Source organism: Oreochromis niloticus, linkage group LG3 (genome assembly GCF_001858045.2).
Source record: "Oreochromis niloticus isolate F11D_XX linkage group LG3, O_niloticus_UMD_NMBU, whole genome shotgun sequence".
Taxonomy (NCBI): Eukaryota; Metazoa; Chordata; class Actinopteri; order Cichliformes; family Cichlidae; genus Oreochromis; species Oreochromis niloticus.
Window position 1 is genome coordinate 57541368 of NC_031967.2, and position 12223 is coordinate 57553590.

At 49.8% G+C, this 12223-nt stretch overlaps 1 protein-coding gene across 2 annotated transcripts in view; it reads left to right on the top strand.

Annotated features, from left to right (window-relative positions):
* LOC102077746 (NLR family CARD domain-containing protein 3) overlaps positions 1-12223 on the top strand; it is a 28012-nt gene that overhangs the window by 11401 nt on the left and 4388 nt on the right. For both annotated transcript variants that reach the window (XM_019357059.2, XM_019357061.2), the window contains 4 exons: positions 6604-6717; positions 7983-8095; positions 8255-10028; positions 10906-11076. In XM_019357059.2, the coding sequence (XP_019212604.1) occupies positions 6604-6717; positions 7983-8095; positions 8255-10028; positions 10906-11076 (2172 nt within the window). The remainder of the gene's footprint in view (positions 1-6603; positions 6718-7982; positions 8096-8254; positions 10029-10905; positions 11077-12223) is intronic.

A 12223-nucleotide genomic window follows, 5' to 3' on the forward strand; every position in this document is an offset into this window, starting at 1 on the left:
GGACTCCTGAACCGCAGTCCGATACGACCAAAGGACCAGGGGCAGATGTCGGTCCCAATCCCGCTGGTGGCGGCTGGTGAGAATGGCGAGCTGGGTAGCCAGTGTACGGTTAAAACGCTCAACCAAGCCGTCGCTTTGCGGGTGGAGCGGTGTGGTTCTTGTCTTCTCCACCCCCAGCCGCTGGCAAATCTCCCCGAAGACCTTCAATTCGAAGTTGCGCCCCTGGTCACTGTGGAGCTCAGCCAGGACCCCAAAACGGGCGAACATCTCCTCCACCAGCCTCTCTGCCTTCGTCCTCGCACTCTGGTCCGGCACCACGTAGGCCTCCGGCCACTTTGTGAAATAGTCCATCGCCACCAGCACGTACCGGTTGTCAGTGGGAGCCACCCCCCTCCGCTGGCTGTGGCCTGAGCAGTAGCCACCCCAGCGCCTCCTGGGCCCGCTCCTCCTGTCGCAGACAGTAGCAGCACTCGACGGCCATGCAGGGCCGTCTGGAGAGGACATCAGCGTTGCCATGCTGCCGACCTGCCCGATGCTGGATCTCGAAGTCGTAGCCCTGAAGGACCTTCAGCCAGCGGGCCACCTGACCTTCTGGGTGTTTGAAGTTCAGGAGCCAGGTCAGGGATGCATGGTCAGTGCGCAGGAGGAACCGGCAACCGTGCAGGTATGGCCGGAAGTGCCGCACCGCTAGCACTACGGCCAGCAGCTCCCGCCGGGTCACGCAGTAGTTCCTCTCAGCTCGCCCCAGAGCATGGCTGAAGTATGCCACCACTCGTTCTCCGGCCTCGCCCTGCTGGGAAAGGACCGCCCTGACTCCTACATTGCTAGCGTCAGTGTCCACAATGAAAGGTTGCCGGGCGTCGGGATAGGCCAGAACTCGGGCTCTGGTGAGGGCCTCCTTCAGCTGTGCAAAAGCCACAGCGCAGGCATCACCCCAGCCAAACGGCTGGCCCTTGTCAGTCAGGCGGTGGAGGGGACTGGCTATCGTTGCGAACCCCTTGATGAACCGACGGTAGTAGGAGGCTAGACCCAGGAAGCTCCGCAATTCTTTGACGTTCGAGGGAGTTGGCCAGTCCCAGACCGCAGCCACCTTTGAAGAATCGGTGGCGATACCTTGAGCGCTGATCACATGGCCCAAGAACATAGTCTCTCTCACCAACAGCCGGCACTTCACAGGGTTGAGCCGCAGCCCAGCTCGACGGATGGCGCTGAAGACCTCGCTCAGGTGAGACGGCGCACTGTCGAAGTCGCCACCGTGCACCAACAGGTCATCCAGGTACACAACACAGCGGCTACGAGGGATGTTCACGAGCACCCTCTCCATCAGCCTCTCAAACGTCGCTGGCGCATTGTAGAGCCCAAATGGCATGACCCTGAACTGCCACAGCCCCTGTCCAATGGTGAATGCAGTCTTAGGCCTTGCTTCAGGGGCTAGCTCCACCTTCCAGTAGCCGCTGCGTAGGTCGAGGGAGCTGAACCAGCTGGAGCCGGTAACGTAATCCAGGGCCTCGTCGATCCGTGGAAGCGGGTACGAGTCCTTCTTGGTGACTGCATTGAGATGGCGAAAATCCACGCAGAACCTCGGGCTGCCATCCTTCTTCCCCACCAGGACCACGGGTGCCGCCCATGGGCTGTTGGACGGCTCGATCACCCCAGCCGCAGCCATCTCACGGATCTTTTCCTCTGCCACCTGCCGTTTGGAGAGGGGCAGCCGGCGTGGGCACAGACGGATGGGTTGAGCAGAGCCGGTGTCGATGGTGTGCTGGACCAGCCCCGTCTGCCTGCAGTCTTTGTCACTGGCGGTAAAGATGTCCACATTCTCATCCAGGAGGCACCTCAACCGCTGGCGCTGGTCTACGTTGAGACCTACGCTGCTGCGCTGCCACAGGTCACCAACAGCCTCGGTTGTCTCGGTCGAGGGAGATTTGTCGGGCTGAGAGGCCGGGGCTGAGGTGAGTAGAGATGACCCGGAGCCACCGGCACCCGAAATCTGCTGAGCGGCAGCCGCCCAACGCCTGTTTCGTCTGGCTCGGGTTCCCTCCGCTCCCTGCTTTTGACCGCACTGGAGGGCCAGAGTCTCTGTGCCAAGAGTGATAGCCCGCTTTGCGGTGTCGACGGAGGCCCCCCAGCGGGTCAGCAGATCAAGGCCGATGATGCACTGATCTTGAATGTCAGCAAGCCAGAAGTCGTGCACCAGCTCCAGATCCTTCACTCGGACTCGCAACGGTTCTTCCCCCGCATATCAGCCCTCTCACCCGTCACCGTCATCAGCTGGGTGTCGGTGGGCGACCAACCCTTCACCATTGGCCCGGACGTTCCAGGGAGCACGCCAAGTCGTATCAGGGAAATGGTGGACCCCGTGTCCACCAGGGCCTGGCATGGCAGGTCCTCAACACAGCAGCTCAGGTAGAGTCCCTTGAGGTGCCCAACTTGGCCCACCACCGTGCATCGTCCTTGGAGGGGGGCAGGAAGCTGGAGCGGTGGTCCCCTTACTACACTGCTCCCTCCCCGTTTCCCTGAGGCTGCGTAGTCCTGGTCTTCGGGCAGGTGCTGGGCAGTCATGCGCCACGTGGCCAGGCTCATCGCACCGGTAGCAGCGGTCGGTCGGTCGACGGAGACGCCTCCGGGGCACCGAGGGTTGCAGCTGGCATATCTCCGTGACGTCCCCTCCCCGTCGCAGTCGGCGACTCTGATTTGGGGGCAGTTTGGGGGGGGGCACCTGCTGGTTAGGTTGCGAGGTGAACACCAGCTCGGCCCTCTCAGCCTCAAGGAGCGCCTCACGGAGAGTTTGAGGCATGGCCAGGCGGACGTGTTGACGTAGTCGCTCTGGAAAAAGTCCTCGCAGAAAAGCATGCAGGCTAAGCTCCTCACGGGCTGCTGCTGGGAACTCCGGGTAGCCACGACGAGCATGCAGCAACACGTCCGCTGCAAAGGTGCCCAGGCTCTCCCCCAGCCGACGGCTCCGGTTGGTCAGCTGCTCTCTGCTCTGATCAGTGGAGTGCCACTGCCCGAATCGCCTCTCGAGTGCTATAGTGAGGGTCTGGAGCTCATGCTGCTCTGACGGGGCTAGGTCAAGGAGTACCTGCAGTGTAGCGAGCAGTGATGCCTGCAACGCCAGCTAAGGTACCGAAATACAACGGGCTAACCCCGCTAGAGCCCTACTTCTCACAAGTACGGCTAGCCGCGAGGCATAATGGCTGGAGCGACGAAGAGGCTGCTACACACCTAGCGCTAGCATTGGAAGGAGATGCACTGCAGGTACTCCTTGACCTAGCCCCGTCAGAGCAGCATGAGCTCCAGGCCCTCACCATAGCACTCGAGAGGCGATTTGGGCAGCGGCACTCCACTGATCAGAGCAGGGAGCAGCTGACCAACCGGAGCCGTAGGCCGGGGGAGAGCCTGGGCACCTTTGCAGCGGATATGTTGCTGTATGCTCGTCGTGGCTACCCAGAGTTCCCAGCAGCAGCCCGTGAGGAGCTTAGCCTGCATGCTTTCCTGCGAGGACTTTTCCCAGAGCGACTACGCCAACACATCCGCCTGGCCATGCCTCAGACTCTCCGTGAGGCTCTCCGTGAGGCTCTCCGTGACGCGCTCCTTGAGGCTGAAAGGGCCGAGCTTGTGCTCACCTCGCGACCTGACCAGCAGTTGCGCCTCACAAACTACCCTCAAATCAGAGCCGCAGACTGTGACAGTGAGGGGGAGGTCGCAGGAATATGCCAGCCGCAGCCCACGGTGCCCTGGAGGCGTCCCCGTCGATCGACCGACCGCTGCTACCGGTGCGATGAGCCTGGCCACGTGGCGCGCGACTGCCTGGCGCCCGCCCCAAAGGCCAGAACTATGTGGCCTCAAGGGGATGAGAGGGGGAGCGGTACAGCGAGGGGACCACCGCTCCAGCTTCCTGCCCCCCTCCAAGAACAATGCACGGTGGCGGGGCTAGTCGGGCTCCCCAAGGGACTCTACCTGAGCTGCTGTGTTGAGGACCAGCCCTGCCAGGCCCTGGTGGACACGGGGTCCACCATTTCCCTAATACGACCTGGTGTGTTTCCGGGAACATCCGGGCCGCTTGTGATGGGTTGGTCGCCCATCAACAGCCAGCTGATGACAGTGACGGGGGAGAGAACTGACATGCGGGGGAAGAAACCGTTGCGGATCCGAGTGAAGGATTTGGAGCTGGTGCACGACTTCTGGCTTGCTGACATCCAAGATCAGTGCATCATCGGCCTTGATCTGCTGACCCGCTGGGAGGCCTGCGTCGACACTGCGAAGCTGGCTATCACTCTTGGTACAGAGACTCTGGCCCTCCAGCGCGGTCTAAAGCAGGGAACCAGAGACTGCAGGCAGACGCGGCTGGTTCAGCACACCATCGACACCGGCTCTGCTCAACCCATCTGTCTGAGCCCACGCCAGCTGCCCCTCTCGAAACGGCAGGGAGAGCGGGCTCAGGAGGCACGGGGCGTGGCTACTGCTCGGGCCACAGCCGGCGGAGGGGGATGGCTCTCGTTGACCATGCAGCAGCTGAGGCAGGAGCAGGAGGCTGATGCGACGTTGGTTCAGGTGGGGGCCTGGCTAAAGGTAGCACGACGCCCAGGCTGGACAGGGGTGTCAGGACAGGGGCCCGAAGTGAAGGCCTACTACTCCCAGTACAACAATCTGGAGACCCACGGCGGCCTCCTGTACTGGAGATGGCGGGCCCTCGGACAGGGCAAGGATCTCCTGCGGCTGTTGTTGCCCCGGTCGCTGCGGTCGCAGGTGCTCGAGCTTGTCCACGGCTCAGTGGGGGCCAGCCACTATGGAAATGCTAAAACTCTCCGCCGTCTCAGGGGACAGTTCTACTGGCCTGGTTGTCGACGGGATGTGGAACTTCATCTGCACTGCTGTGACACCTGTACGGCACGGAAGGGCCCCACTCAACGCTCCACTGCCCCCCTACAGCGGCATCGGGTGGGGGCCCCGATGGAGAGAGTGGGAGGAGACGTCCTAGGGCCTTTCCCCGTCCCCGAGGCAAGGAACCGGCGCGTGTCGGTGGCCGGGGACTGCTCCAGGAGGCTGAGGGAGCGGCCGCGAGTGGTTCGTGAATACACCCGCCAGGCCCAGGTCAGCGTCGCAGTACGACAGAAAAGAGCCTGCGACACCAGGTGCCGAGGGGGAGCTTTCGTGCCTGGCGACAAGGTTTGGGTGTACTGCCCGGTTCGCAAGAGAGGGGTGTCCCCCAGGCTGTGCAGTCACTGGCAAGGGCTGACGGAAGTCGTGGAGCGGCTAACAGAAGTGGTGTACCAGATCCGCATGCCGGGCCTGTGGCGGTGTTGCACCTGGACAGGCTCTCACCGTACCGCCCGCCCGCTCCAGCAGTCGCCGGGGCAGGGGATGCTGGTGGCATCCCAGGTTCTCATCCGAGTGACTCTTCCCCTGCTGGTCGAGATCGGCCTGCGCGTCGAAGGAAGACACGTGGACATTTGCAGGACTTTGTGTTGGGTTATGGGGTTGTTGGGGACGACTGACCCCTTAGGTGGGGGCTATGTAGCGGGCCAGGGCTGTTCGGGGTTTTGTTATTGACAGTTATGTTCTGTTGTCATGGTTACAGGTGACGCTCTCTCTGCGACTGTGTGTTTCCGGGTGAGAGAGCGCCATTTTGTGTTGTTGTTGTTGTTGTTGCTGCGCCGAGCGGTGGTGTTAGCGTTGTATGCTCGTCTGCTTATGCTAATAAACGGCTGTGCTCCCTGGCTAGCTCACGGGAAGCAAGACCAAACGATACCTCTGTCTCCTCCTTGTCTGAGCTCGCCACAATATGAATGCTTGTGTTTCTACGTGTGTGTTTCCGGACGTCGGCAACGCAGTGCAGAGTTTCCAGGATCCAGCTCCATGTCCATGAACAGTGACAACTCTAGAAATTATCCTCCACTCTTCAGTCATGAACCTGTACCCTCAGGCACAACGTAAGAGTTTGCTTCTGCAGTAAACTGAACTGAGGACAATTTTGGATTTTACAGTCTTTCATATTATTTTAAAGGGGTTTGTGGAGGTGGAGTCACTGGGAGCAGGTTACGTTTGAAATTACAGATCAGTATATATAAAATGACTGCTTTTGGAAGATGTGATGCTCCCGAAATTAAAGACACCATTCTCTACAGATCAAGGCTTACTTCTGTCCTCCATGTTCTGTCCCCCATATTTTCAGAATAGGTTAAATTTTATTAACATATCAGCTTGTTTCAAGTCATTCTGAATAAAACTCTTAACCATCTCACAGCTTCACCTAAGTTTCTTTCTTTGTTTGTTTTCCCACACTTCTACTCACACAGCAGCTGTGTTGCTCTTAGTCTTAGTCTGTTTTGCCTTTTTTTCTTTTTTTGTCCTTGAAATTTAGTAATTTTTTCTTCCCTTGTAAAATAACTGCTTTCATAGAGTACACTTATATAGCAAGCCATCACCGTTTATGTGAACATGCTGGTAGCTAGAATGAAAAATGGTGCCAGTACAGTAGTTTTGAGAACATCCAGTGCTTCGCCCCTTTAAAATTGACACTAAGAGAGAAACTTCTTAATGGCCAACAGAAGGAATATGCACATCAACAATGGTGTCTTCATTCCTTGTTTTTATTTCCAGACGCCAGCAATGGAATGGAGAGTTTCCAGGATCCAGCTCCATGTCCATGAAGAGTGACAGCTCTAGAAATTATCCTCCACTCTTCAGTCATGAACCTGGAACCTCAGGCACAACGTAAGAGACTACTTCTGCAGTAAACTGAACTGAAGATGATTTCAGATTTTATAGTCTTTAATATTTATTTTACATGGTGTCAGCTCTCTCTTTGAGTATTACTTCCTGTTCCAATTACAATGCATAGTGGTATTTTTCTGCAGGTAATTTGTGTAGCAATTTAAATTTAAAAAAATGTATAGATAATGGCTTATTTCCTAAGACAATCTTCAAGTGTTTTTTTCCAAAACACACTTTCTGTAACAGTATTCACTGACTATGTCTTTTGGTGTTGAGTAATATAGCTTAGTTTGTAGCCGACTTCACAGTATGGTCTCTTCACCAGTCCCTCCTGTACTTTCCTGCCCAGTCTTTCAGATGTTTTGTTACTCCCCATTTGTTAATAAAGATTCTTCCACTAAATGTAATAAATGTAAATGAAAACTAAATATACAATTTTTTAAAGATCTATGTAAAATGATCCGTGATTTGGGGAAGAAAAGGCTAAAATTTATACTACCTTGTTTCTAGTCTTTGTTTTTGCAAATTTCAACCAGCTCACATATTCATATAAAGTTGTTTTTTTCAGCTCAATTTCCACTGACACAGCAATTGTGTTGCTGTCATTCTGCATTATGTTTCAACCTCCTAATATTTTTCCTATGACTTTTTGTAGTTTTATCTTCCTTCATACTCCATTCCCTACACCACACCTTTGATGTGAATGAGTTTGTAACATCGACTGAAGAACCCTGATTTAGCATAGCAAGCTGGTTAACCAGCTTTGCATGAGTACTTATTGTGCTTACCAATGTAAGGATTAGCGAATGCAGGCGAGGAAATATATCTTCAATATACAATAGAATAAAACTATACAGAAATCAAAACTCATGAAAATCAACTAAAGATTCAAAAGTGATTTAAAAAATACTAAAATACTATTTGTCCTGAACTGAGCTGGTGGTCAGATCTCAACCACAAAGATTTATTTTTTGCCATTTTTTTACTGATTAATTTCACATTTGCCTCAACATTTATATTATTTCTGCATTTGGCAAAAAAAAGTGATTTCCACAATAAACTACAACAAACTAATCTTTCTTCTGGAGTTCAAAGATGAGAAGAAATTAAACATACTTAGGGAAACAGACTAGGTGTACAGTGAGAGAAACCTACAGTGAGAGACATAAAGATTATTCTGGAAGCCAGTGCCACTAATAAACTTAGATATTTCTTTACTTTACTGCTTTTATTCGGTCAGAATAAATGGTTCTTGGTGTCCACAGAGAGAGAAAGAGGGCAGAGTTGCTGCCCTACTGTGCTTCGTGTCATGAAGTCCTGAAGGAGTCATCAAGAAACTCCTCATGTCCCCACTGTGGAGAAAGATCCAGAATCAGAGGTAATCTGCAGACAGCCAGTCAGAGAAGCTGTGTACAAAGAAAGACCTGACATCTTTCTGCTAATGAATTCATTTTTGGAAAACTGGACTTCCTATTGTTTTGCTAAGACGAACAGTTTTCTTGCTCTTTATTTTTCTTGTTTTTCTCACTGTCAACAGATCTGCGTCTGCAGAAAGTTTCTGATGCACTAAAGGTCACTCTGAGGAGAAGATGTGAACGTGTAACTGAAGGACCTGAAAAATCAGGAAGTGGAACCCTCCTCCACAGGATCTACACTGAGCTCTATATCATAGAGGGACAGAATAAAGAATTTTGCTTCCAACATGAGGTGTGGCAGGTGGAGAGCACCTGTAAGAAGATCCCCTGTGAAACACCAATCAGCTGCCAGGACATATTTAAAACCTTACCTGACAAACAGAGACCCATCAGAGTGGTTCTGACATATGGTGTTGCTGGCATTGGAAAAACCTTCTTGGTGCAGAAGTTCACTCTGGACTGGGCAGAGGGCTTAGAAAACCAACACATCAGTGCGGTGGTTCTGCTTTCATTCAGGGAGCTGAACTTGGTCAGAGATGAGCAGTACAGTCTCCTGGAGCTGATCCATGTTTTCTATCCAACATTACAGAGCGTCACAGCAGAGCAGCTCACTGTGTGTAATCTTTTGTTCATCTTTGACGGCCTGGATGAAAGCAGATTTATGTTGGATTTCACCAACAGGAAGCTGCTGTCTGATGTCACACAGAAGTCAACCATCAGTGAGCTGCTGACAAATCTCATTGAGGGGAATCTGCTTCCCTCTGCTCTCATCTGGATAACTTCCCGACCCGCAGCAGCCAGTCAGATTCCTCCTGCATGTGTTGACAGGATGACAGAAGTACGAGGCTTCACTGACGCTCAGAAGGAGGAGTACTTCAGGAGGAGATTCAGAAATAAAGAGCTGTCAAGCAGAATCATCTCCCACTTGAAGACATCCAGGAGCCTTTACATTATGTGTGGAATCCCAGTTTACTGCTGGATCACTGCTGCAGTTGTGGAGCACATGTTGACTACAGAGCAGAGAGCAGAGCTGCCCAAGACCCTGACTGACATGTACTCACACTTCCTGCTGGTTCAGATAAAGAAAAAGCACAAGTACCACGAGGGACAAGAGATGAATCAGCAAGAGTTCACCAGAGCTGACAGGGAAGTTCTTCTGAAGCTGGGGAGGCTAGCATTTGAACATCTGCAGAAAAAGAACATCCTGTTCTACCAAGAAGACTTGGAGCAGTGTGGTCTGGATGTCACAGAGGCCTCGGTGTACTCAGGAGTTTGTACAGAGATCTTCAAAAGAGAGTCTGTGATCTTCCAGAAACCAGTTTACTGCTTTGTTCATCTGAGTGTTCAGGAGTTTCTGGCTGCAGTCTACATGTTCCACTGTTACACCAACAGGAAGAGAGAGGTGCTGCAGGACTTCCTGAATGAGGACATTTCATCTCTGGAAGATTTTCTGATAGGAGCCATGGAGAAATTCTTCCTAATAGAGAATGGCCACCTGGAACTGTTTGTTCGCTTCCTTCACGGCCTCTCCTTGAAGTCCAACCAGAGACTCTTAGGAGGTTTGCTGGGTCAGACAGAGAGCAGTCCCGAGATTATCCAGAGAGTCATCAACAACCTGAAGGAGATTAAAACTCATGACAAGTGTCCTAACAGAACTATCAACATTTTCCACTGTCTGATAGAGATGGATGATCTCTCAGTACATCAGGAGATCCAGGACTTCCTAAAGTCACAGAACAAATCAAAGAAGGAACTATCTGGAATTCAGTGCTCGGGACTGGCATATATGTTTCTCATGTCAGATGTTTTGGATGAGTTGGACCTGGTGAACTACAACACATCACAGGAGGGACGACAAAGGCTGATTGCAGCTGTGAAGAACTGCAGAAAGGCTCGGTGAGTCCAGATGTGATTAACATTATAAATCACTGTACATTAGTGGGTTAGTTCTTAAATTATTCTGACTAAAACCTACTTGTTATTCTTATTACACTGTTCCAGTGATCCATTAGAGACATGAGATATCAGTTGCGGGGTGGTACAGAATAAGTGTGACATCTGACTGTTTTGTAAATACTTGTACAAAAACAAAGAAACAAACAAATAAACACTTAAAGAATTGCCTGAATTTTAATATAAATATTTATATATACTTTCTTTCCTTTCTAAATTTGCACATAGGTTTTTGAACTTCATGATTTATTTTTGCATTTCAAGGTCTAGAAATAGTTCAATAAACATGTTTCTAGTTTTCACCATTAAAAAAATTACTTTTTAACCTCACAGATTTTTTGTTTTTTGTTTGGGATTTTAGGTCCAATATATTAACACTGTATTTCAAAATGGAAAAATTAAAAAAAACTGACTGTAAGGTCAGACATCTGAGGTTGTGTTGAAAAAAACTGAGTCCACTTAAAGTAAGCTAAATCCTTTTTAAGGTAATAAAAAGGAAAAATCAAAAGTAGTCAGAAACATCCAGTTAAACCTTGACCACAGAAGGTTGAGGAGTTGGTGCTAGATCACACTACGCTGGATGACCACGTGGAAGCCTGACTGGAACCCTTTGTCTGCACATTAAATCAAAATTAAAAAAAAAAAAAAAATTGTGGGTCTGACGGAGACTGACGTAATTAATTTTTTGTGTCAAACAAACACATCAGTGGAAACACTGATGTGAAGAGAAAGTGTCCAGTTGTTTTTCGACAAGTGCATGAAGTAAACATAATGTGACTTCTTCATAATAACATATTTTCTAACACATATGTCAACACAGACTTCATGATGTTTGGCTCTCAGAGAACCACTGTAAAACTCTTACCTCAGCTCTGATGTCCAACCCCTCCCATCTGAGAGAGCTGCACCTGAGTTCAATCAACCTGGAGGATTCAGCAGAGACACTGTTTGCTAGTCTGGGGCAACCAAACTGCAGACTGGAGACACTCAGGTCAGTTAACTGAATCTGTTGTTATTTCTAAAGGTCTCTCAATAGTTGAAACTAGTGATGGGTAGATGAGGCCTCGTGAAGCGTTTCAGCATATTCCCCAAACTGCATCGATACTGTGTCGACACAGTGTTGCTGTTTTGCTCCATACTGACACCTGCTGGACCTTAAATATCATTGCAGGGAACTTACTTGAGACTCACAACAGACACTGATTCAATGACCTAGTCATACTTGTATACACTGTAAGGTATTGTACTTTCCATGGAATCATTTTATATCTTTTATATTGCAAATATTGTAGACATCTATAAAATATATTGTGAATGACATTAAGTGAAAATTAAAATGAAAGTATTGTGAATGTAATATTACCCATTTGACTCAGAGTTTATTATAAAATTCTATTCAGAAAAATAAGTTTATCCAATGTTTTTGCATTCAGTCTATTGCGTTTTTTTTTTTTTTTTTACACCATTTCCCCAGCTTTGGAAAACTCACAGGCACAGATGAAGCTGGGGTACACAAAAACTGTAAAGTCAGGTGGAAAAAGTTCAGATAAGATGTCTTCCTCATCCCCCAGTACGTTAAAGGATCCTCTGATCTTGGAATGTTTCTCTCCGACACTCTCCACAATACTAAGGGGTTGGCAGTCCTTTATAATAAAATTCAGGCCTGCCTGGTCCAGAACAGTCTTCCTAGATGCTTGATTTGAAAATAATAAAACACATATTAATAAAAAAAAATGATGATAAAGCCATTCAGTGTCTATATAGGCCTACCAGTGTTCATTCTCGGTGTGTTTGTCTCCTCATTTTCATGTTTGGCTCTGTAATGCCTAAACACTGAGGAGGTGCTTTTGTTTGTGTAAGAAACGCAGAGCAGATGCGACATTTAACCTGCATAAAATGAAATAAATAATTTACACTGCAAGTCACATTGCTGTTTTTCCTGTTCTGATAGATTACACTGAAACAAAGACAGACAAACAGTTACCTTGCAGTGAAAAGATCAAAATGATCCCACACAGCAGAAACATTTCTTTTTCTTTCGGGCTCCGTTTTGTTTTTGGAGAGATGTGTATTTTTTTAATTTTTTTTTTTTATCTTTGCGAGAGTAATTTTGTGTGTTTTTTGGTGGCGACTCGTTC